Here is a 27,327-nt window from a genome sequence, read left to right as displayed (position 1 = left end):
TCCTTTATTTGATTTTTTTCTGTGTTGTTTTCAATTTTTTAATTTTAATTTTGCTTTTTACTTTACTAATTATTTTCCTTCCTTCAGAACGACAACACGAAGGAATTCACCCCAAAAGAAAGAACAGGAAGAAATGACAGCCAGGGACTTAACACAGATACAAGCATGATGTCTGAACCAGAATTTAGAATCACGATAATAAAAATACTAGCTGGGGTGGAAACAAGCATAGAATTCCTTTTTTCAGAAATAAAAGAAGTAAAATCCAGTCAGGTCAAAATTTAAAAATGCCATAACTGAGACACAATCTCAAATAGGTGCCACAGCGGCAAAGATGGATGACGCAGAGCAGGAATTCAGCAATACAGAGGACAAAGTTATGGACAAACTGATAAAGCAGAAGACAAGAGAGACACTAAGGCAAAACCACACGATTTAAGAATTAGAAAACTCAGTGACTCATTAAAAAGGAATAACATCCGAATCATAGGGGTCCCATAAGATGAAGAGAGAGAAAAAGGGGTAGAAGGTTTATGTGAGCAAATCATAGTGGAAAACTTTCCTAACCAAGGAACGACACAGACATCAAAATCCAGGACGCACAGAAAACTCCCATTAGACTCAACAAAAACTGACCATCAGCAAGGACTATCATAGTCAAATTCACAAAATATTCAGGCAAGGAAAGAATCATGAAAGCAGCAAGGGAAAAAAAGCCCTTAACCTATGAGGGAAGACAGATCAGGTTTGCAGCAGACCCATCCACAGAAACATGGCAGGCTAGAAAGGAGAGGCAGGATATATTCAGTGTGCTGAATTAGAAAAATATGCAGCCAAGAATTACTTATCCAACAAAGTTGTCACTCAAAATAGAAGGAAAGATAAAAAGTTTCCCAGACAAACAAAAACTAGTGGAGTTCATGACCACTAAACCAGACCTGAAATTTTAAGGTGGACTCTGAGAAAAGATGAAAAAAACAGAAAAACAAAAACAAAAAAGTCCAAAAGCAATAAAGACTAGAAAGGACCAGAGAACACAACCAGAAACTCCAACTCTACAGGCAACATTATGGCAATAAATTTGTATCTTTAAGTACTCACTCTAAATGTCAATGGACTAAATGCCCCAATCAAAAGACACAGGGTAACAGAATGGATAAGAAAATAAGATCCATCTATATGCTGTTTACAAGAGACCCATTTTACACCTAAGGACACCATCAGATTGAACATAAGGGGATGGAGAACCATATCATGCTAATAGTCACCAAAAGAAAGCCAGAGTATCCATACTTACATCAAACAACTAGATTTTTTAAAATAAAGACTGTAATAAGAGATGAAGAAGGGAAATGTATCATAATTAAGGGGTCTATCCACCAAGAAGACTTAACAATTGTAAACATTTATGCTCCAAACGTGGAGCACCCAAATACATAAATCAATTAATAACAAACATACAGAAACTCATGGATAGTAATACCACAATAGTAGGGAACTTCAACACCCCACTTACAACAATGGACAGATCATGTAACAGAAAATCAACAAGGAAACAATGGCTTTGAACGACACACTGGACCAGATGGATATTCAGAACATTTCATCCTAAAGCAGAATACACACTCTTCTAGAGTACACATGGGACATTCTCCAGAGCCGATCACATACTGGGACACAAATCAGCCCTCAAGAAGTACAAAAAGATTGAGATCATACCATGCATATTTTCAGACCACAACACTATGAAAATCGAAATCGACCACAGGAAAAAATTTGGAAAGACAATAAATACTTGGAGACTAAAGAACAGCCTACTAAAGAATAAATGGGCTAACCAAGAAGTAAAAGAGGAAATTAAAAAGTACATGGAAGCCAATGAAAATGGTAACACCACAGTCCAAAACCTCTGGAATGCAGCAAAAGTGGTCATATGAGGGAAGTATATAGCAATCCAGGCCTTCCTAAAGAAGGAAGAAAGGTCTCAGATACACAACCTAACCTTTCACGTTAAAGAGTTGGAAAAACAGCAAAAAAAAAAAAAAAAAAAAAAAAAGAACAAAAACAACAACAAAAAGAACAGATCAATGAAACCAGGAGCTGGTTCTTTGAAATAATTAACAAAATTTATAAACTCCTAGCCAGTTTGATCAAAAAGAAAAGGGAAAGGACCCAAATAAATAAAATCAAGAATGAAAGAGGAGAGATCACAACCAACACTGTGGAAATACAAACAAAAATAAGAGAATATTATCAGCAATTATATGCCAATAAATTGGGCAAGCTGGAAGAAATGGACAAATTCCTAGAAACATATAAACTACCAAAACTAAAAGAAATAGAAAATTTGAACAGACCCCTAACCAGTAATCGAAAATCTCCCAAAAAACAAGAGTCCAGGGCTGGATGGCTTTCTAGGGGAATTCTACCAAACATTTAAAGAGGAGTTGATATCTATTCTTTTGAAGCTGTTCCAAAAATAGAAATGGAAGGAAAACTTCCAAACTCATTCTATGAAGCCAGCATTAGCGTGATTCCAAACCAGACAAGGACCCCACTGAAAAGAACTACAGACCAATTTCCCTAACGAACATGGATGCAAAATTCCTCAACAAGATACTAACCAACTGGATCCAACAATACATTAAAAGAATTATTCACCACAACCAAGTGGGATTTATACCTGGGATATAGGGTTGGTTCAATATCTGCAACTCAATAGTGTGATACATCACATCAATAAAAGAAAGAAAAAGAACCACATGAACCTCTCAATAGAGTCAGAGAAAGCATTTAACAAAATACAGCATCCTTTCTTGATTAAAGAAAAAAAAACCCTCAAGAAAGTAGGGATAGAAGGATCATATCTCAAGATCATAAAAGCCATATATGAAAGACCAACTGCTAATATCATCCTCAATGGGGAAGCTTTCCTCCTAAGGCCGGGAACACAACAGGGATTCCTACTCTCACCACTGTTACTCAACACAGTATTGGAAGCCCTAGTCTCATAAGTCAGACAACACAAAGGAAAAAATGGCATCCAAATCAGCAAGGAGAGGGTCAAACTTTCAGTCTTTGCAGACACCATGATACTCTATATGGAAAACCCTAAAGATTCCACCAAAAAACTGCTAGAACTGATCCATGAATTCAGCAAAGCCTCAGGATATAAAATCAATGCACAGAAATCAGCTGCATTCCTATACAGCAACAATGTAGCAACAGAAACAGAAATCAAGCAATTGATCCCATTTACAACTGCACCAAAAACCATAACCTAGGAATAAACCTAACCAAACAGGTAAAAATCCATACACTGACAACTATAGAAAGCTTATGAAAGAAACTGAAGAAGACACACACACAAAAAAAGGAAAAATATTCCATGCTCATGGATTGGAAGAACAAATATTATTGTTAAAATATCAATACTACCCAAAGCAATCTACATATTCAATGCAATCCCTATCAAAATAACACCAGCATTCTTCACAGAGCTAGAACAAACAATCCTAAAATTTGTATGGAACCAGAAAAGATCCCAAATAGCCAAAGCAAACCTGAAAAAGAAAACCAAAGCTGGATGCATCACAATCCCAAACTTCAAGATGTATTACAAAGCTGTAATCATCAAGACAGTATGGTACTGGCACAAAAACACTCAGATCAATGGAACAGAATAGAGAATCCAGAAATGGACCCACAAATGTATGGCCAACCAATCCTTGACAAAGCGGAAAAGAATATCCAATGGAATAAAGACAGTCTCTTCAGCAAATGCAGGGAAAATTGGACAGAGACATGCAGAAAAATGAACCTGGACCACTTTCTTACACCATACATAAAAATAAACTCAAAATGGATGAAAGACCTCAATGTAAGACAGGAAGCCATCAAAACCCTCGAGGAGAAAGCAGGCAAAAACCTCTTTGATCTTGGCCGCAGCAACTTCTTACTCAACACGTCACCGGAGGCAAGAGAAACAAAAGCAAAAATGAACTATTGGGACCTCATCAAAAAAAAGCTTCTGCACAGCAAAGGAAACATTCAGCAAAACTGAAGGCAACCAACAGAATGGGAGAAGATATACACAAATGACATATCAGATAAAGGGTTAGTATTCGATATCTATAAATAACTTTTCAAACTCAACATCCAAAAAACATAATCCAGTGAAGAAATGGGCAAAAGACATGAATAGACACTTTTCCAAAGAAGACATCCAGATGGCTAACAGATACATGAAAAGATGCTCAACATCACTCATCATCAGGGAAATACAAATCAAAACCACACTGAAATACCACCTCACACCTGTCAGAATGGCTAACATTAACAACTCAAGCAACAACAGATGTTGGCGAGGATGCAGAAAAAGATGATCTCTTTTGCACTGCTGATGGAAATACAAACTGGTGCAGCCACTCTGGAAAACAGTATGGAGGTTCCTCAAAAAATTAAAAATAGAACTACCCTACAACCCAGCAATTGCACTGCTAGGTATTTATCCAAGGGATACAGGTATGCTGTTTCAAAGGGGCATATGCACCCCAATGTTTATAGCAGCACTGTTAATAATAGCCAAAGTATGGAAAGAGCCCAAACGTCCATTGACGGATGAATGGATAAAGAAGATGTGGTGTATGTACACAATAGAGTACTATTCAGCAATCAAAAAGAAAATCTTGCCATTTTCAACTATGTGGATGGAACTAGAGGGTATTATGCTAAGAGAAATTAGTCAGAGAAAGACAAATATCATATGACATCACTCATATGAGGACTTTAAGAGACAAAACAGATGAACATAAGGGAAGGGAAGCAAAAACAATATAAAAACAAAGAGGCGGACAAAGGATAATAGATTCTTATATACAGAGAACAAACTGAGGGTGCTGGAGGGGTTGTGGGTGGGGAGATGGGCTAAAAGGGTAAGGGGCATTAAGGAAGACCCTTCATGGGATGAGCAGTGGGTGTTATACATACAGGATGAATCACTGGAATCTACTCCTGAAATCATTATTGCACTATATGCTAACTAACTTTGATGTAAATTTAAATAATTAATTTTTTAAAAAAGAATAAGGGACACATGTGCAAACAACTAATTGTGAAGCTTGGCTCTTTCGCTACCGTTGATGGTTCTTCATTTGCTCAAGAATAAAATCAGTGGCATGTTATTGAGCATATTTTCACACCATATGCAGATGCTTGTAGAACATAAAGAATGAGTTTCCAGGACTGAATGAAGCCAGATTGGAGTAGGAATCCTTCTCCATGGCACCATATGTGGACATGCTGGTTGGGTTACCGTCTGAATGCAGTCACCAGTGAGCTCTGTCCATCATTTCCATCTAACAGAGCCCCCAGCACTTGCCACCATCCTGACTCATTACAGTGAATCTGTATTCTAAAAATTGACAGAAGTCAAATCTCAGGAAATAAACCGACCAGGTATTAAACTTAACCTAGAACCTAAGCTTTTCACCAAGTTGCATATAGACACCTCATGAAAGATATCAAAAGATGTCATTACTCCCATCAACATGAAACCATTATCAGTAATTTTTAAAGATACAGCTTCATGTTTATTATTTTAAGTTTTGTGACAAATATATGTTTTAATTAATTGAAAAAAAAATCTGTTGAATGCACAAAAAAAGAATATTATCTCTTATTTTTAAAGTTTATGGAATTTTTCTTTGAGTGTTATTTTAGGATTAATTTTAAAAAATGTCCAGAGGGACTATGAAAAGAGTTAGTCTCTACTTGCATACTATAGAATTCAAAATTTACAGTTCTGGTATACTTCTCAAATCCTCTACATAGTGTTATTTTTTGACCACTTGGTTTTCCACGAAAAATTGATGCTAAAAATTTCTATATGTTATGTTATGTTTCTTTTCACCTACATTTTTTTATTTTATCATATTATTTGATGCATTAAAACTCATAATTAACATTTAAAAAAAATTAAAATGGGCAGAAGACATGAACAGACATTTCTCCAAAGAAGACATACAGATGGCCAATGGAAACATGAAAAGATGCTCATCATCACTTATCATTAGAAAAATGCAAATCAAAACTATAATGAGATACCACCTCACACCCGTCAGAATGGCCAAAATCAACAACACAAGACAGAACAGATGTTGGCGAGGACACGGAGAAAGGGGAACCTTCTTGCACTGTTGGTGGGAATGCAAACTGGTACACCCATTCTGGAGAACAGTATGAAAGTTCCTCAGAAAGTTAAAAATAGAACTACCCTATGACCCAGTAATCGTACTACTGGGTATTTACCCAAAGAATACAAAAACACGAATTCAAAGGGACACATGCATTCCTATATTTACAGCAGCGTTATTTACAATAGCCAGGATATGGTAGTAGTCCAAGTGTGTGTCAATAGATGAATGGGTAAAGATGTGGTATATATCTACAACAGAATATTATTCATCCATAATAAAGGATGAAATACTGCCATTTGCAATGACATGGATATAGCTAGAGCATAATGCTAAGTGAACTAAGTCAGCCAGAGAAAGACAAATACCATATGATCTTAGTCACATGTGGAATATAAGAAACACACACACACACACACACACACAAAAAGAAATAAGCAAAGGGAAAAAAGGAAATGAGACAAATCCAGAAATAGACTTTTTTTTTTTTTTAAGTAATCTCTATACCCAACATGGGGCTCAAATTCATGATCCTGATATTAGGAGTCATGCTCTACCAACTGAACCAGCCAGGTGCCCCTCAGACTCTTAACTATAGAGAACAAAGTGATGGTCACCAGAGGGAAGTGGGTGAGGGATGGGTGAAATAGGTGATGGGATTAAGGAGTGCACTTGTGGTGATGAGCACCAGTCATAAAACTTAAAAAAAAATGGCTAAGATGGCAAATTTTGTTATGTTAATTTTCCCACAAGTAAAAACAAAAAATAAAATAAATGACACAGACTCAAATATAGGACTAATTCTAAATCCCATACTCCTTCCACTATGAACTTATTGATAAACTACCTACCTTCATTCATTCAGCAAACATATGAGTGCCTGCTATGTGCCAGGCACAAGTAGCCGAGATGGATCAGTTAATGAAAGAAAGACACAGGTTGTCATGTAGCTTAAGTTCTAGCCAGTTTAACTCCTTATCTCATAAGGATGGCACTTGAATCATCCCTATATTCAAAGGAACTTTGCTAACTGTTTAGTATCGCTTCAATGTCAGTTTGTTCCTCTGAAAAGCTATGAAAAGAATTACTCGGGGCGCCCGGATGACACAGTCAATTGAGTTTCCAACTTGGACTCAGGTTGTGGTCTCATGGTTGGTGAGTTCGAGCCCTGCATTGGGCTTGCTGCTGTCAGCCTGTCAGCATGGAGCCTGCTTTGGATCCTCTGTCCTCCTCTCTCTCTGCCCTTCCCCTGCTCACACTCAGTCTCTCAAAAAATAAATAAAAAACATTAAAAAAATTTTTTTAATTACTCATCTATCTGAAGAGCCTCCTTCATTTTTCATGATCTCAGAGGCATCCTCAAACAACAATCTTACTTACTTTCTCATGAGTGGAATCCCCTAATATCTTTCCTGATAACTCTGCCAGAATCTCCAAATTAATAAGTCTCCATGTTCCATTATTCACTAACCTAAAACTTTGTTTTTCTCTATTCACTACATTCCTATCATCATTTTTAAATGCTTATTTACATACAGGCTAAGCCAGTAAACAGAATATGGAAAGCCCTCATATTTTAACTCAGGATTTCAAAATATTATTTAGCCTAGGTAAGTAAGATTACTTACTCATCTCATCATTTACTAAACCTTCAATTCAATAAGTAATAGCCTTCAGTTTTAGTTATACAGGTGTCCTCGGCACCTCCCCCCAAATTGAGAGGCCTAGAAATCCATTCTCAGTCTCTCCATGAGGTTGCTTAATTGCCATATTTGTGACTCAAACAGCCATTTTACTTCAAAACCTTAATTCAGAAAGATTCCCAGTGTATAATCCAAACCCACCAACAAAGAATAAATTCCTATTTATTTTTTTAATGTCTGTTTATTTTTGAGAGAGAGAGAGAGAGAGAGAAAGCAGGGGAGAAGCAGAAAGAGAGGGAGACACAGAATCGGGAGCAGGCTCCAGGCTCTGAGCTGTAAGCACAGAGCCCAATGCAGGGCTCAAAACCATGAGATCATGACGTGAGCCGAAGTTAGACGCTTAAGTGACTGAGCCACCCAGGCACCCCAATAGACTCCTATTTAAAAGAAATTTTAAAAGAAAAAACAGACTCTGAAGACAGATCTATTCTATTAAATTAGTATGAAGCATCTTTTTAAGAATTAAGCTGTCAAGTTTCCCTAAAAAGCAAGTCAGTTTAGCTTTCAAGTTACAAAAGCATCTTCAAATTACATTTAGTAGCCTACAAGATTTAACCATTTTTTTAACAGCGCTTTTCATATTCTTCTGTGGCTTCTCTAATTTCACAATTAGAGCTGAGGGTTTAAATACAAATGACAAAAGTCCCTTTGATGAAGAGTTCCAAACACTAACGGGAATGCAGAATCCTACAGTATGGCCAGTCTCAATGAGAAGACACAGTAGCTCAAAAGTGAAAAGAACAAGGATGCTAATAGGATCTGAAGATCATTTGGATTATGTACATTCCAAGCCCCAACCAAACCTCAAGGACTATACTATAAAATGTCCCACAAATAGCAGTAACTAGAATTGTCAGCACTCATAGGAAACCACTCAGGAGCAAGATTCTTTTCAAATTGTGAAAAGCAGAAAACAAATGATCAGTTTGTCTTAAAAGAAAATGAGTGCCACAAACCTATGTAATCTATCATTGTTACAGATACATTCTCAGTATGTTTAAAGTATTACCCAGGATTACCGCTCACCATATCATAATTACTTTAACATGACATTAAATGTAATACATATTAATAGTTGCATGCTTTTTTATTAAGTAAATATTCAGCACTTAATTGGGGGGGGGGGGGGGGGGGAAGAATACCACAACCCAAGTTTCACCAGAAAAATACTCTTACCATTCTCAATTTAAAATGCTTTACCTGATTGAAATGAAAACTTTGCAATAAGGGCTATAAGAATCACTTCTTTTAAAAACCACCTTATTTAAATGTTCATAGCATACGGTCACATAAAAAAAGCCACAAAACAATAAATATGAAAGGATTCCTTTTTTTAATGTATATGACCATATACTTTAGTTATCTTCTGAAAATAGGACACTGCCCTTATTCAAGGTCCTTACAACATCTAACAGGAAACTCTGTTACTTCAACTTGAACAAAGAAGGATAAGCAACTACCCTAATGTTACCAAACAGCTTTTGGTCACAGAAGATCATTTTAGGGGCGTCTGGGTGGCTCAGTCGGTTAAGCCACCGACTCCAGATTTCTGCTGAGGTCACAGTCTCACAGCTTATGGCACTGAGCCCCCATCAGGCTCTGCGCTGACAGCACGGAGTCTGCTTGGAATTCTCTTTCTCTCTCTCTGCTCATCCCCCACTCGTGTTCTCTCTCTCTCTCTCAGAATAAACTTAAAAAAAAAAAAACTTAAAAAAAGATCATTTATATGTAGGACATATATGACATATATATGTATGTTGTAGGTATATGTATACTGTACACATGCATAGAATATATATACATACATACACACACATATATATGCATAAAACATAGACTAATATATATGCACAGAAAAAGTATGAAAGATATAAATCCCAAATGAACAGCATTTATCTCTGGATGATACGAAATCTATCATTTAAATTTTTATTTTGCTATTTATCTATTCTAACTTGTCTACAACAAAAAAAAAGGCTAAAATTTTTATTTTTATATCCCCCTGAACTGGTTTCAACAGCAGAAATCTTTCCTCATATGGTGTGCTAGTTCCACTAAGGAAGACTAATTTTCAAACTCAACGCCATCTTCCTAAAGTCATCAACACTTCCAGCTACTCTGGTAAACTTGTTCTAAACAAAAGGATGTTAAACATGTGCTAATTTCATATACATCAACGTTTAGATACTGCAAATCAAATTCCTTGAAGACTAACCTTCATCATACATTTCTTCTATTAAATAGGCCTCTGCTCGATCTTTCAGGGCATTCACATTGTCAGGCTCCATCTGTAAAACTTCAGAACACACTCGAATAGCTTCAACAGGCTTCTCATCCTATAAGTAAATGTGAGAAAAGGATTTATGGCTGTTTTGCCATATATTAAGTTTTCACACTTCTGCGAATGAATCAACTGTTACCTTAGAAAAGCAGTGGCAAATTCTTTCTTTTGAGCGAATCGTATATTCAGCAACACTCGGCTCTGTTTTCATGACAGACTCATATTTGCTGGTCGCATCTGTGTATCTAATAATGAGCAAATCATGATGAGTAACAATGAAATTCTATCTCAGGGGTTAAAGAAAGAGCCCTCTACTCTTCACTAATCGTTGCTTAATCAATTCACCTAAATGAGTACATGCCTTCAAACATGACTTTTACCTCACTATCAGTCAAAAGGTGGGAGATAAAACACATGACCACAGAAAATGTCTATGTACAAATCAAAGCATACCTGTGAATATCAATCAAACAAAATGATGAATTTCTTTACAGAATAATGCTCATGATTTTGAAACGGAGCAAAACATCTTCTTAAAGTCTGACTTACACATGGCATTTTTCAGCAAAATAGAGATCAGGTTTATTTCTTGGTCCCTACACACCTTCATGAAATAACAAAGCCCATTATCTACATGTCATTTTATACAATGAATGTCAATATTCACAACTAAGTACAATGTGGTTCCCTGCAAAAAGAACCTGCTTAAATTCCCAACTTACTAGCTTTCTGAGAACAATAAAAGCTATTTCAGCCTTTTTTTAAAAACTAGTGAAAAATATTAGCCATGTTATACACGAAGTTACTTTCCTCAGTAACGGCACACTAAACAACATATTTATATGCCACTGTGGCACATTTTTCCCAAAATGCATTACAATCTTCACATTTAAATGCTGATGTATTAAAACACAGATTTCAGCAGAACACTTAAAACAGAAGTTATTGATGTCAAAATCCTAGCTGGGATAGTGTTGTACAGTTTTCCAAGATAGTACAACAGTTGTAGGAAGCCGTACAGAGCATGCAAAACCTTGCTTTCCTTTTTACAACTACATTTGAAATGATGATTAGATCAAAACAAAAAGTTCAGTTAGAAAGTACTGAACTTCACTTGAAAAAAAAAGGTAGCTTCTGGGAAAGTGGAGTGAATGAACTTTCCTCAGTTCCGCCAACTAGGTACAATTAAATACCCCTACACATTATGTATTTGTCAACATATGAAAAAACTCAGCAAGGGGAGAGAAGGAGGCAGACCAGCCCAGGACATGCGGCCTGAGGGGGAAACACAATATGGGAAAGCTTCCTGGGTTTTTTTGTTTGCTTCATATACTGCAGACTTGGAGCTGAAGAGACCAGCAACCCAGAAATGCCAATGGGTGCAGACAAAAAAATCCAAAACCCAGCAAGAGCCTACTCTCTCAAGCCACAGGACCTGGAAAGGGCAGCCTGGCAAGACAGAAAATTTATGACAATAACAGCTCCACTCCAGCCAAACGCCACAGAAGAAAAAATAAGGCTCCCTCCCAATGCCAACAGGTCAAGTGGAGAGGCTATGACGAGGTGTGCCCACACCCCCACCATGGTGGTGTCAGAGAAGGCCAAGTGGGAAGCTAGGACTTTCATCCATGGCTGGAAGTAAATATCCCCCAACCTCCACCTGCTCCAAGCAGTAGTGAGAAACCCCACACCTCAGCTATCAACAAATGCCAACGGGGAAAACTTCTACCTCCCCAACAGCAACAAAGTGATACCCGCCCCTGCTTTGCTGGAACAATGTCTGAAAAAGCCAGGCAAAACAGATTTAAAATAAAAAACAGTCTTATAAAGTGAAAGTGTCCAGGTTTCAATCAGAAACCACTCACCATACCAACAGACAGTAAGATCTCAAACTGAACGAGAAAAGACAATAAATTCCAAAACCAATTATCTGACAAAGATCTTAAAGTAGCCTTGGCAATAGCAGCAGTGACAAACATGCTTAAAGAAATGAAAGCAATAGACGGCCTTGGCAAAGAAACAGAAGAGATACAAGAATAACGTTTGGTTATCAGAACTGAAAACTAGAAAAACCCAAATAAAAAGTTCACTGAACATGCTCAACAGTAGAATGGAGGGGACAGAGAAAAGAATCAGTGAATTGGAATGATAAAAAAAATTACGAAATCTGATCAGAAAGAAAAGGAATGGAGAAAAATGAACAGAGCCTCAGGGACCTGTGGGGCTGAAACAAAAGAGCTAACATTTATGTCAGTCAGAATCTAAGACAAAAACTAGAGATAGAGGGTAAAGCTAAAAAAATACTTCAAGACATAAAGGCTAAGGGGCACCTGGGTGGCTCAGTCAGTTAAGTATCAAACTGTTGATTTCAGCTCAGGTCGTGAGCTCATGGTTCATTGGTTCGAGCCCCACATCCGGCTCTGCGCTAAAGACAGCTCGGAGCCCGGAGCCTGCTTCAGATCCTGTGTCTCCCTCTCTCTCTCTGCCCCTCCCCCGCTTGCACGCTGTCTCTCTCTCAAAAATAAATAAATATTTAAAATATAAGCAATCTTTAAAAAGAAGTAATGGCTGAAACTTCCCAAGTTTGACAAGACACAAACCTACATATTCTAGAAGCTAAATAAATTCCAGATAGGATAAAAACAAAGAAATCCACACCAAGATACACCATAATTAAACTTCTGAATACTAAAAACAAAGAAAACAGATTTTGAAAGCAGTCAGAGGAAAATATGTTATTTTAGGGAAAAACAATCAGAATGACCATGGGTTTCTCATCAGGAACCATGGAGGCCACAAAGAAGTGGTACAATATTTTTCAGGTGCTCTAACAAAAGGACTTAACTGAGAATCTTATACCACAAGAAAGTCTCTATATACTCTGTATACATCTCTATCACTCTAGATCCCACATTATCTTTTAACAATCAGTTTATATGTCTGTCTCCCACACTAATCTTTAAGCTTCTTAACACCAAAAACCATGTCATATTCATCTCTGCACCCCTTAGTACATTGTCAGTGCCTGACACAGGAGATACTCAATAAATATTTGGTGAAATATAAATAAATCTGCTGGTAAGAATATTATGCAGTTACTATTACTTATATTCTGCCTTATTAAAAATAAGTACAGGGGCACCTGGGTGGCTCAGTCAGTTGAGCATCCAACGGAACTCACGCTTCGTGAGTTCGAGCCCCACGTCAGGCTCTGTGTTGACAGCTCAGAGCCTGCAGCCTGCTACAGATTCTGTGTCCCCCTCTTTCTCTGTTCCTCCTCTACTCGCACGCTCTCTTTCTGTGTATCTCAAAAATAAATAAATATTTAAGAATAATAATATTAAGTAGAGCTGCAGTAGTTTTGCCAAGGCCCAGGGCTATCTAGGATAGTCTATCCTCAATGGCTAATGAGTAAAAGAGCAAGCAGTTCAACTGTTCTTCTGTGCCCAGAAAAGACAGAGAAGGGAGGCTGTAGACTGCAGACAAGCACATTCTTACCTGCCGTCTCTGATGAGCTCTTCAGCTGACTCAATTAGCTTATTAAGTTTCTTTACTTGTTTATAGTGTGCAAAACACCTTTTATGATCCTGGTCCAGTTTAAGACATTCACGAACTTCACTGCTCATGTATTTAAAAACAGAAAAATACTCCAAGTCAAAATAATTAATGACTGGTTTTCCACAACAGAAATCACATTAAAGGTATTTTTTGCTTGTAACGATTAAACAAAACACACTGACTTAACAACTGACCATATACTTTTACATGTGGCATTGTGCCACACACACGTATTAACTCAAATTATAATAACTTAAGTAGAATTATACATTAAACACCCTATTTTCTTTCTGCAAATATATCTCTATTTTAATAAGCATAGCTCATGAAAATAAACTATGTGGAAATAGAATAACTTAGGGAAAATACAAAATATACAAATAAAGAATATAAAAACAACCTTAACCACAGTTTTAATTTAAAATTAAAGTCTTTAAAAACGGGATTATCATCTTACTGCCAATAGTGAAAAGAGGATGAGGACGAGATGTGTATGTCACTAGAGCTGACCTGAGGGACAGTTCATGGTCTCCTAGTTGATAGTACAGTGTGCTGATTTTATAAAAAGCCTCAGTATTATCATTCTTCAACTTTGATGCAGCTTTTAAGTCACTTATCGCTTTCCTAGGTTCCCCCTCTTTTATGAAACATTCAGCTCGAAGTTCCCGTAGTTCTGCATCCCAAACACAAACCTTGAGAAACAAGAGAACTAGACTTTAAGAAGCAGTAAACTATGCACACTCATACTTCATCCCGCGTAGTTTGCTGACACACTTATCAACATGAAACCATCTTCAATTACTGTGATTTCTATATCGTAAAGTATTAAAAAGGCTGATACAATTCAGATGCGACAAAATAATTTCTCCAAGGATATCTTCAATTCTAATGGGGGAAGGGATGTATACGCTAACAAGGCCCCTTTCCTACTTCCTTCAATTATATAATTTTAAAACTCTGAAAATAAGAATACATGGCATTACTATTAGAAGGCTGCTCCCAGTGAAGCACATCTGATTTTGAAAAGAATATTCTTTAGTCAGGTTTTTGTACTTAATCAACAATTCTAATTTCTAGTTCCAAAACATAAAATCTAGGTTCCAAACCTGCAAAATACTTCTATTCTACTAATAACTAAATAGAACTCTCTTTTGTAAAATGTTGTCTCCTTGAAATTAAATTCTCATACCACAAAAACAAAGAAAAGAGGAGAACAATGTGAGAAGGTGGAGGCTTCACCATTTCCACTTTGTCAAAATGTTTATAAATGCATGAGTTTTTTTTAAAAATGTAAACCCAAAAGGTCACCAATAGGGCCTGTGGAAGTATCTTTACACATTTCTTAGAGCTGTTCTAAGGTCATATCAACTTTTCACATATTTTAGATACCAAAATCAACACGTACATAAATTAAATATCTTGGCTAATCAAGTAGGTAAAAATGGTTATCTAAGTCCTGGAAGATAAAAATTATAACTTTATGTTTCCTTAACAAATCATAAACAAAATAATTTAATAAAACATGAATTCCACTCGACTGTATCACACAATTTCCTCTATAAAATTATCAAAGAAGCACCTACTCTACATACGTTAAGTTTCCTGCCATGATTAAATGCAATTGTACATCAAAGTGCCATGAAAATGATAAATAAACAAGAATTAGGATTGCTCCTACTTGAATATCTCAGTAGACTTCCTTCTGAAACCATCTGTCATTAAGTCCTTCAGAGGCAAGGAAACTATAGACTGAGCTCTTGTCTTGACTTCTGGGGCTTGTCAACATTCCATCTGCTTCTTCCCTATACACTTCTCACTCTAAACCTTCTTCCCCTGAAACATTACTTTTCCTTTTTCTTCAACCAGTTCTTTCATCTTTCACCCCCTTTATCTAACTTCTAGAATTCTCTCCACCCCCCCAATGCAAAACCAAACAAAAACAGTAAACCAAGCAATGTATAAAAATGTGTAACTCCCATTCCACAGCACATCGAGTACATTTTCTGCAAACTCCAGTTCCAAATTTTGTTCTACATAAACACCATCTCTCACTTAAGAGCTAAAAGCCCAAGGACCAATGTGATCTTATCCTCTCTAGGTTGCTTGTGATACATAACATGTCAAAGTGCATGAATGTGCCTCAGAGTAAAACACAGCATGTGTCAGGCTTGCCAGCTGCAATGTCTAAGAAACTTACCTCTAAAATCTTATCAAGGAAGGTTATAGCAGCAGTATAATCTGAGCTTTCAAAAGCATCAAGCGCTTGTGAGCGCAAACGCTGCATTTCATCAGATTTCACAAGTTGAAACTGGGCTTCCTTTTCTTCATTTTCACTTGGATTAGATTTGAGCTATAAGAATGAGAAGAGACGTTAAGCAGGGTTTTTAATCTCTTAAATCTAATACCCATAGTACACACAACGATCTGACCATCGTAAATACTTAAATTCATCAGGGGAAAAAAGGGTAAGAGATGCTGGCAAAACTGGCTTGTGCAAGAACTTGCCCCCAGGGCTGACCAGCATGAGAGCACCTTCACCTCCGTTTGTAAGGTACACAGGAGCGAGCTGTGAAATGACCTATGGTCCCCGCACCTTCCTAGAATGCAAACACACTTAGGACTGTGAAAGAGCAGAGATGAATGAAGTAAGGAGAGCACCCTCCTCACTCTTAGGTTAAGCTCTGCGGAGTAATGAGAGTTTCATGTAGTGGGCCTTCTAGTTCTATTTCCTAAATGTGTATTTTTAAGAATAAAATGATTTTACCAAAATAATGAAAAACATAGGGAAACTGAGGAGACGGCAGTATTTTTTAGAGGTTATAGAACAAAGATTTGGCACCAGAGGGGCTAAGGTGTAATGAGTAAGGAAGAATTTATGGGGGAAAATGAGAGTAATACTTTATCACAAGGCTTCTAATGGAGTTTTAAGACATGTACACATTGTCTCTCTTTTTTAATAACTTTATAAAGGTATAATTTATACCATAAAATTCATGCATTTTAAGTATGTGATTCTGATTTTTAACAAATGTACCAAGTATGTGACCGCTACCACAGTTTTAGGCCATTTCTGTCAAACTTTTAAGATCCCTTGTGTCTGCTTACAGTTCATTCTTGCTCCCAGCCCAGCCTAGGCACAGGGACTCTGAACAATTTCTTCCTCCATATGGAAAATCTTAACCTTAATGGCTTAGAAAAATTGAGTGCCTACATTTAAAAGCTATTGACTTGGGTGAGGGGGGACTTTTTTCATGGCAGTTATAGTTTATATGTAATAACTTCTGAAATCTAATATTCTTACCAAGATGGGAATCATAGTTGATGGGTTCCAATTTGGGGTGAGGTAGTGCCAATGGGAGATTATTTCTAGAAATGTCTCTCCTCGACTGACCAATAATACTGCTTCTCCTTTTAGTGGATTCATTTTTTTAAAAAAACACCCTACTAGCTACCTGGTAGGAGAGAACACTCCACATGAGAAACCTTGAGCATATTATTTCTTGGTAGAGGCTCTACATTTCTCCATTTGGTTTTCAGGATACTTAAGGTATTCTGTTTTGTCTGTTTAATCCTTAGCTTTGAAGGAATGGACAGGACTCTAAGTATTCATAGGTAACTAGGAACTCACAACCTCAGCTTGCTCTGGCAAGGACTGTCCCTCCATGACTGAATTATCCAGCTGAAGGGAGCTGCTGAGAGGCCGTGGCATGTTTATCTATGACTGTTTCATCATCTTCGGGCTGGTCTTGAATACTTCTGCCAGACCACACTGGAAGGAGGAAAATGTGCAGGCACTATCACTTTGCTCTGGGTAAAAGTAGTTTATTGATAACTTGTTTCCTGTACGTATACTACCACTCCTTTTTGAATAGGATACATTAGAATGGATTAGAGATTGCCTCTTGTATGGAGTTTGTCCCTTTTCTCTCTCAAACTTTACAGTCTAATCTCTACCACACAATTTTTCTTGCTGGAAGGTGAGAGCAGGTAAAGTCCTAAAGCCTGAGATTGAGGATGGAGCTCAGGCTCACTTGGTGCTCAGACAATGGGAATGGGAATGAGAAAGAGGGGGTGAGGTCAGGTCGTCTGGAGCTCTTTGAGGCTGGAGGGAACTAGGGGAGGGAGGAGATTCTTGCAAGGAGGGAAGAAAGGAGTCTGAGACTAAGGACTTACTTGTAACCCTGAGGACTTTCAAAGAGGGTTAAAGGAGATGAAAATTTTCACTCTTACCACAGGCCGGGCTCCTCCAAGATATTTACATGTAGGGATTGGACCCTGCTAACATTTCCCTCTCCTTTTTTCACATTTCTTGATATCCCTTCTCTTCTTTAGTGTTTCGTATTTCAGACCCTTTCAACCAAACCGCTACCTATGACAATATTCTATTTCTTATTTCTTACCATTTACTGCGATCACTGAGCTTTTGGATATAAACCCATAATAGCTATGGGATGGGGGGCTTATTAAAAGGGGTGAGCTGCTCTCTAATCTAAATACACTCCCATTTCTGGGATTTCAAATGAAAACTACCGGTTGGTAGTGGTGGTGGGCAGACTTCTAAGATAGCCCCAAAAGACCCCCAGGCTCCTGGAATTCATACCTTTGTGTAATCCCCTCTCCCTACTCCTTTTAAGAAACAGAATGTGACAAAGGTGACAGGACATCACTTCCTTAGTTAGGTACAAAACACTGTGACCTCCATCTTGCTAGCACTCACTCTCTTGCTGGCATCTCTTGCCTTCTCACCTGCTCACTCTGACGAAGCAAGCTGCCTGCTGTGGGATGCTTTATGGGGAGACCCACAAAAGAAAGAACCAAGGGAAGCCTCTGGCTGACACTCAGAAAAAACAAAGGCCTCAACCTAACAGCTCAAGAGGAATTACATCCTGCCAACAACAAAGTGAATTTGGAAGTAGTTCCTTCACCAGCCAAATCTTCAGATAATACTGCAAGCCTATCTGACACCTTAACTGTAGCCTAGGAGAGACCCTGGGGCAGAGGACCCAGCTAAACCTGCCCAGATTCCTGACCCCATGAACTGTAAGATCACAAAGGTAGGAAGCTTTAAGCTGCTAACTTTGAGTAATTTGTTAAGCAGCAACAGAGAACTAATATAGTGGTTTTACCATTTTTCAATGGCCAGGTTGTGAATATTTCCAAACAGATTTTCTACCATTAATGTTTTAAAATAAAATCTAAATGGGGAAAAAAACAAACCCTCAGCCCAAACCTTGGCTTTATCACTTACTATCTGTATATTATTTGCATTTTCTTCACCAATAAAAGGGGAATAATAATGCTTACACCCTGAGGAGCAGTCATTGAGAAATCAAAAAGACCACCACATAGCGAGTATTCCAAAAAATGCTAATAAAAATTCCAAGCTCCTATTTTGAACTTTCTAGAATATATAAATTCATAATGAGGACAGGATGCAAGACATAATACACACTTTAAAAGGCCATTCAATTTATTTATCATTGCATTCCATACCAGCCAACTTGAACTGGATGCCTTTACAATTAAAGTCCCAGAATAATAAAACCTTAATTTGACTCAAGGTCAAAATAAAATTATTAGACTTTAGCATAAAATATATTCACCAAACTGCCTGTTGCTCAAGAAATTAATCTTCCAATTCTATTAAATTTAATTATGGTTTTAAGAGGTAAGTAGCACAAGTTTACAGTTTTAATTTGTTACTATTTGATAACATGGAAAAATATGTAATATTTGAGGTATATTGCAATATTCTCTAGCAACTCCTAGAATTTGCCTTCACCAATTCTTTCCTAAGTCTTTAAGGGATCTATACAAAAGTAATACTAATTTGAATGTCAATAAAAAGCCCCAATTTTTGAAAAATAATTATATCCAAGCCAGGGAGTAGGTGATTGAGTTAAAGTATTCTAAGGCCCCTGTAATTTTCTGGAGGAAGCTAAAGATATTGATTACCTATAAACTTTAGTAAGCATGGATGTTGAAATTCGTGAAGTAATGACTAAGAGAAAAAGATATTCTTAAGGACTATCTTCACTGACACAAAAGAAACAGTTGGATAAATAGAATCTAAGAGAAATAGACACAAAAGATGTAAAGTTGCATTTCTTATACCAACCAAGCCAGCAAAAATACTACTGATACCAAGTGGTATTGAAGTTATGGGGCTCATAGAACCCCCCTAAACTGCTGGTGGGAATATAAATTGGAATAACCACTTAACGAGACAGCGCCAAACTGGCCAGCTTTAAAATGCCCATAACTTTCAAAGTAGCACTTATCCTCTTAGGTATATATCCTATAGTAGTGATTCTCAGTGTATGATCCAGGGACCCTTGGGAATCCTTAATACTCTTTCAGGGGTCTGTGGGGCCAAAACACATATGGATAAAAGACAAAGTACCCATTCAAAGTGCAGGCTAAACTAATGGATTTCATTATGACAGAGTACTACAAGTTCACTGGCAGGATTTCAGAGTCCACATTGCAACTAACCAATAACAACTACTGGAGTTTTGGTGTAACATCGAAGAGTATCCACAATTATATAAAAAGACTATTAAAACATTCTTCCTTTTCCAACTGCTTATATGTATAAACCACATTTTCTTCAATAGTACTTCAACCAAAATATAAAGCAGATCTGGGAATCTGATGGTCTTCAAGTAAGCCACATATTAAAGAGATTTGTAAAAATGTAAAACTTATTAAACTTTTTGTTTTTGAAAATATAGTTAGGTTGCATGGAAAAAAATCTATATTAACATAATGGGTTTGTTACTTTTAAATTAATAAGTATTTTTTAATTTCTAAAATTAACTTCTAATCCCGTAAATATTGCTAAACAAAAGGTCTCTGGAGGCCTCCATATTGACTAGTATAATGGGATCCTGAGAGCCATCCTAAGAACTGCTGCCCTAGAGGGACGCAGCACGTACAAGGAAAACGAGCAAGAACGTTCGATGAACCTGACAAAATATAAATTCAAATATTTGTGAAATTCATAAATAAAACCTACCAGAAATGAAACATGGAAATGTGAGGATAGGCTAATTTCTCACAATTATAACACAAGAAAAAAGGTATCTTCGAGATTCCAAAACTCTCTTGTTCCCTCATACAATTTTCATCAAACCAACACCCTTTTCATGTCCCATCTCCTCCTAGCCTCCCTAACTGTTCCATACTATGGTAGTAATTGCTTCTCTCTAAATGCCGAAATCACGGAAGAAACTCTTAACAAGGAAGTAACCTAAGAAATCATCTTGCCCAATCAACTCGCACTTTGTAAATGAAAATACTGAGTCTCACAGTATTGACAGGATAATGATAACTTGCCCAACATCACACAGCTAATCAGGAGAAAAAGTGAGGTGGGTCTCCCAACTTCTAGTCGTGTTCTTAATTCTTAATCTTATCGTTTTATCCAAACTTATATGTCACTTCTTATAAATATCTCTGTGCTATTAATTTTTTACATATGTAGCGCTTATTTCCTCCAACTAAAGTATAAACTGCTAAAAAACAGGACATATGCCTTAATGCCTACATTGCATGCCTATCTTTCTTTTTTCATTTATACTATTACCCATGAGCTAGATTTTACTACCCCAACTTTAGATAAAGAAATTGAATGATTATGTAACTTGCCAGAAGTCTTGCTTACTTTCCAACTAAGGTCTGTATCTCCAAAGCCCATGTTTTTGGATGATGGTGATGATGAAGATCAATCATGACAGCAGAAAACATTTACTGAGTCCTCTCTAGGTTTCAGGCAATATTCTAAAGCTAAACCAAAAGTCCTAAAGGGCATTTTGGATTATCTCCATTTTACACAGGAGGAAACTATGGCTCAAAGTCACTTCCAGAGCCTACATTCTTAACCGCTCCCTCTTACACGTACGCTGACGCCAAACATGCAACTGCCCACCTTACATCTCCAGCAAGACATCTTAACAGCGTTTCGCTAAGAAGAATTTCACGTCCCATTCCCAGCCCACTGCCACTATCACTGTCACCATCCCATGCTGTTCAAAAATGGCTCCTCTTGGGGCGCCTGGGTGGCTCCGTCGGTTAAGTGGCCGACTTCGTCTCAGGTCATGGTCTCGCACTCTGTGAGTTTGAGCCCCGCGTCGGGCTCTGTGCTGACAGCTCAGAGCCTGGAGCCTGTTTCAGATTCTGTGTCTCCCTCTCTCTGACCCTCCCCTGTTCATGCTCTGTCTCTCCCTGTCTCAAAAATAAATGAAACGTTAAAAAAAATTTAAAAAAAAATGACTCCTCTTATTATTTAGGATGTCAGATTCCTCTTTCCTTGATGTAATTAGGAGTCCAACTCCATTTTACTGCTGCTATCTTTTAAGCCTCATCCTTCCCTCTTCCCTTTCTGCCTCACAGCTAAAGCAAGGTGATAAAGCATACTTTGATTTCTCTCAGTGGAATGAGTCTTACCATCAGCCCATCAACATGACTGCATATGCACAAAAATGGTCTAGCACGCTTGACTCCAGTTATTAACACCGTTGGTACTATACATACAGGTTTTAAATGCCAAAGTCTTCATGAAGTTAATGTATAACAGAAAGGCAATGAGCAGAGCAGTGTGATAATAAAAACTTGTGTCTAAGTCTCAAATAGCTCTTTCTATAAGCACAAAATAAAAATATTAAGTTATAAGAAGGCATTATTAACCAGCAGCATTTATTCTTTTAATACAGCATAAAATAATAACATGTCTTACAATTGATAGCTCCTTATATGTGATGAATTATGGCATATTTATACTATTACCCATATATAGCATTATTTCTGATTCAAAGAAAAAGAAAGCAACTGTAGCAAGCTATAGCACACATTGCTATCTTTATATTAAATTATAACCAAATTTATTTCATGCCTTTAAAAGTACTGCTCCCTTTTCTTCCTAGTTCATAATACTTAGTATTTTTTTTAACTTTGGTTATTTCTGATTTAGTTAACTTGAGGCACCACAATCATTCTTTCTGTACTAAAAGATTAAAGATGGAAAAAACAATGCCTAAAGTTATATTGATGCATTTGGTAGATTTATGGTAGTTTGTTTTCAAGTAACACAAACTACCAATGAAGAGTTTATTTATTAAAAATCACACCAAAGCTTTGTACTTAAATTAAAAATTAAATTGCAATTGGCACTGATATTCATCTAATAAGATGGCTTCTCACCAAAAACAAAATGTGAGTTGCCAATTTCATCAAAATAAAAAATACCGAAATATGAAATAAACATTTAAACCGATCATTACCTTCACTGTATTTGGATCACATGGAACACTGCCTTGATCTAAAGATTTTTCACTTAAACCCAAAGCATTGATAGCAAAGATAAATAAGGAAAAGATAAAACACCAAAGTCCAAAAACAGATGAGTTTAAAGTGCATTTACTGTATCTTGAAGTTGATAAGAAGGAAGAATTTATAGATCACAAATTATTAAATAAAATGAGTTGCTGAGAATCAGGAAAATTTTTAAAACATTTTTTTTTAATGTTTATTTTTTATTTTTGAGAGAGAAACAGAGCATGAGCAGGGAAGGGGCAGAGAGAGAGGGAGACACAGAATCCAAAGAAGGCTCCAGGGTCTGAGCTGTCAGCACAGGGCTCAAATTCACTAACCATGAGATCATGACCTGAGCCGAAGTCATACACTTAACCAACTGAGCCACCCAGGCGCTCCAGGATATTTTTATAAAAATAAGGGAGTCGGGGGCGCCTGGCTGGCTGAGTGGGTTAAACATCCAACTCTTGGTTTCAGCTCAGGTCAGCACAGAGCCTGCTTGGGATTCTCTCTCACTCTCCCTCTTTCTCTGCCACCCCCACTCATGTTGTCTCTGTCTCTCCCAAAAATAGGTAAACTTAAAAAAAAAAAAAAGAATAAGAGCATCAAACCATATGATCATTTTCAACAGATGCAGAAAAAGCATTTGACAAAGTACAACATCCATTCACGATAAAAACCATCAACAAAATAGGTTTAAAGGGAATAGACTTCAACATAATAAAGACCATATATGAAAAACCCACAGCAAACATCACCCTCAATGAGGAAGAATGGAGAGCCCCTCCCCTAAGGTCAGGAACAAGACAAGGATGTCCACTCTCACCACTTCTATTCAATATAGCACTGGACATCCTAGCCACAGCAATCAGACAACAAAAAGAAATAAAAGGCATAAAAATCTATAAGGAAGAAGTCAAACTTTCCCTATTTGCAGCTGACATGATATTATATACAGAAAACCTGAAAAACTCTACCAAAAAACTGCTAGAACTGATTAACAAATTCAGTAAAGTCGCAGGATACAAAATTACAGAATTCTGTTGCACTTCTATACATCAATAATGAAACAGCAGAAAAAGAAATTAAGAAAACAATCCCATTTACTACTGTACCCCAAATGGTAAGATACCCAGAAATAAACCTCACCAAAGAGGTGAAAGACCTGTACTCTGAAAACTATAGAACACTGATGAAAGAAACTGAAGATGATGCAAAGAAATGGAAAGACATTCCATGTTCATGGATTGGAAGGACACTGTTAAAATATCTATACTACCCAAAGCAATCTACACATTTAATGCAATCTCTATCAAAATACCAACAGCATTTTTCACAGAACTAGAACAAACAATCCTAAAATTTGTATGAAACTACAAAAGACCTGGAATAGCCAAAGCAATCTTAAAGAGGAAAAAAAAAAAAAAAAAAAAACTAAGTTGGAGGCATCACAATTCCAGACTTCAAGTTATATCACAAAGCTGTAGTAATCAAACAGCACGGTACTTGCACAAAAATAGAAACATATAGATCAAGGGAACAGAATACAAAATCCAGAAATAAACCCACAATTATATCATCAATTAATTAATCTTTGACCATCCAATGAAAGACTCTCCAATGAAAAAGTCTCTTCAACAAATGGTGTTGGGAAAACTGGATAGCAACATGTGGAAGAATGAAACTGGACCACTTTCCTACGCTATACACAAAAATAAATTCAAAATGGATTAAAGACCTAAATGTAAGACCTGAAACCATACAAATCCTAGAAGAGAGCACAGGCAGTAATTTCTCTGACATCAGCTGAGCAACTTTTTTCTAGATATGTCTCCTGAGGCAAGGAAAACAAAAGCAATAATAAACTATTGAGGCTATATCAAAATAAAAAGCTTCTGCACTTGTTGTGATGACTACACGGTGATGTGTGGAAGTGCTAAATTACTGTATCGTACACCTGAAACCAATATAACACTGTAAGTTAACTAATGGAAATTAAAATAAAAACTTTAAAAAATAAAACAAATTTAAAAAATAAAAAGCTTCTATACAGTAAAGGAAACAATCAACAAAAACTAAATGGCAACCTACAAATTGGGAGAAGATACTTACAAAAGACATATCCAATAAAGGGTATCTAAAATATGTAAAGAACTTATAAAATTCAACACCCAAAAACAAATAATCCAATTTAAAAATGGGCAGAAGACATGAACAGACATTTCTCCAAAGAAGACATACAGACGGCCAACAGACATATGAAAAGATATTCATCGTCACTGTCAGAGAAATGCAAATCAAAACTATACCTCACACCTGTCAGAATGGCTAAAATCAACAACGCAACAAACAATAGGTGTTGGCGAGGATGCAGAGAAAGGGGAACCCTCTTGCATTGTTGGTGGGAATGCAAACTGGTGCAGCCACTCTGAAAAACAGAATGGAGGTTCCTCAGAAAGTTAAAAATAGAACTACCCTATGGCCCAGCAATCACACTACTGGGTATTTACCCAAAGAATACAAAAACACTAATTCAAAGGGACACATGCACTCTATATTTATAGCAGTGTTATTTACAATAGCCAGGATATGGAAGCAGCCCAAGTGTCCATCGATTAATCAAAGGATAAAGAAGATGTTTAAGAAACAGGACTGCCTGGGTAGCTCAGTTGGTTGAGTGTCCCACTCTTGGTCTTGGCTCAGGTCATGATCTCACAGTTCGTGGGATCAAGCCCCACATAGGGCTCTGCACTGACAACACGGAGCCTGCTTGGGATTCTCTCTCCCTCTCTCTCTCTCTGCCCCTCCCCCCCTCACTCTCATGCTTTCTCTCTCTCAAAATAAATAATTTTTTTTTAAAAAGATGTTTAAAAAACAAAACAAATGAGCAAAGGGGAAAAAGAGAAACTAAGAAACAGACTCTTAACTACAGAGAACAAACTAATGGTCACCAGAGGGGATGGGGGCAGGGTAGGTGGGTGATTAAGGGGATTAAGGAGTGTGCATTTGTGATGAGCACTAAGTGATTAAAATAAAAACTTGAGGAAAAAAAAGTATAAGACAGGCATATTTTCTCTACCCATCCTTCTCTCCTAAATAATTGTTCTCTGAGTTTCTATCTGAGGGAATAGCATGGACATGTAACCAATTTGAACAATCCAGAAACCCGGGCATCATACCTAATTGTTCCTTCTCCCTTAGCACAATCACTGCATCTCTCTTGATCCAACCTCCTAAATGTCCACCTATTTCTCTCAATCCCCACCTACTCCAGCCTAATCTTTGGCCTCCATAAAGTCACACTTGGACTACTTACTGCAACAACTTAATTATCAGACTGTTTACTTCCACTCTCATCTTCTTCCAACCCATTTTCCAGAGTAGTCTGGGTTTTACTGAAGCAAAACCCTGATCATGACATTCCCAGCATAAACCTTCCATGGCTATTAAACGAATGAACACACACACACCCAGGTCCCAGCACTACATATGTCCTCCCTGCAATCAGACCCCTGCTTACCTGTCCAGCATTCTCAAACCCCTACTCCAGTGGTACTAGAGGTGTCATTTTCTTAAATGACAGGATGCTCACCGTCTGCCTGGATGGCCCTCCCAGCCACTTTGCTAACACAGATTCATTCATTCTCTTACCGTTCAGACTTCAAGTACATCCTCCTTTAAAAAGGCCTTTCTTGACTCCAGACTCCCAAATCCCAGCTAAGTTAGGTGACCATTCTGTCTGTTCCCACAGGGCTCAATCACAACATTTGTCATATGGTATCATATTCGCCAGATTATTTCTTACCCTAGTACAATCTCTCCAAAGGCTGAGACTAGTTTTCTTCATCAGCAATTCTCTAACACCTACCATTCTGCCTTGCAAATAATATGCACTCAAATGCTCACTGACCTAACAAATGACCACATGCACTGGCTACAGGAGTCACTGATGGCTCCAAGACAAACTAAACCACGTAAAGTACTGATCAGGATTAGGATAGCTGGTATGGACCTGACGTGATGCTCATTTACAGGACAGCCTCCAACGGTAGAGTAACCTGTACACCTAACAAAGAACGAGTTTCTCACTGTAGCCCAAAAAGAGATTAAGTATATTCAAATTTCTGTTCCGTTATGTAAAATGTAGTTGAATACATCTACCTGGTTGTATACGGCACTTTACTAGTATGATTAAATCTTTACTATATGTAACAGGCTCGTAAATGCTCCTAAATACCACAAAAAGTCCATTTAACTAAAAAATATATAAAGCAAACAA

General features: G+C 37.2%; 1 protein-coding gene across 1 annotated transcript in view; it reads right to left on the bottom strand.

Moving 5' to 3' along the window:
* DNAJC3 (DnaJ heat shock protein family (Hsp40) member C3) overlaps positions 1-27,327 on the bottom strand; it is an 89,695-nt gene that overhangs the window by 21,522 nt on the left and 40,846 nt on the right. The window contains exons 5-9 of the mRNA XM_027065108.2: positions 15,934-16,086; positions 14,247-14,428; positions 13,677-13,796; positions 10,318-10,423; positions 10,113-10,233 (exon numbers count right to left, since the gene is read on the bottom strand). Coding sequence (XP_026920909.2) covers positions 10,113-10,233; positions 10,318-10,423; positions 13,677-13,796; positions 14,247-14,428; positions 15,934-16,086 — 682 coding nt within the window. The remainder of the gene's footprint in view (positions 1-10,112; positions 10,234-10,317; positions 10,424-13,676; positions 13,797-14,246; positions 14,429-15,933; positions 16,087-27,327) is intronic.

The sequence above is a fragment of the Acinonyx jubatus genome, chromosome A1 (genome assembly GCF_027475565.1).
Source record: "Acinonyx jubatus isolate Ajub_Pintada_27869175 chromosome A1, VMU_Ajub_asm_v1.0, whole genome shotgun sequence".
NCBI lineage: Eukaryota > Metazoa > Chordata > Mammalia > Carnivora > Felidae > Acinonyx > Acinonyx jubatus.
Note: the sequence above shows the minus strand (reverse complement) of the source record. Positions and strands in the feature narration are given on the sequence as shown.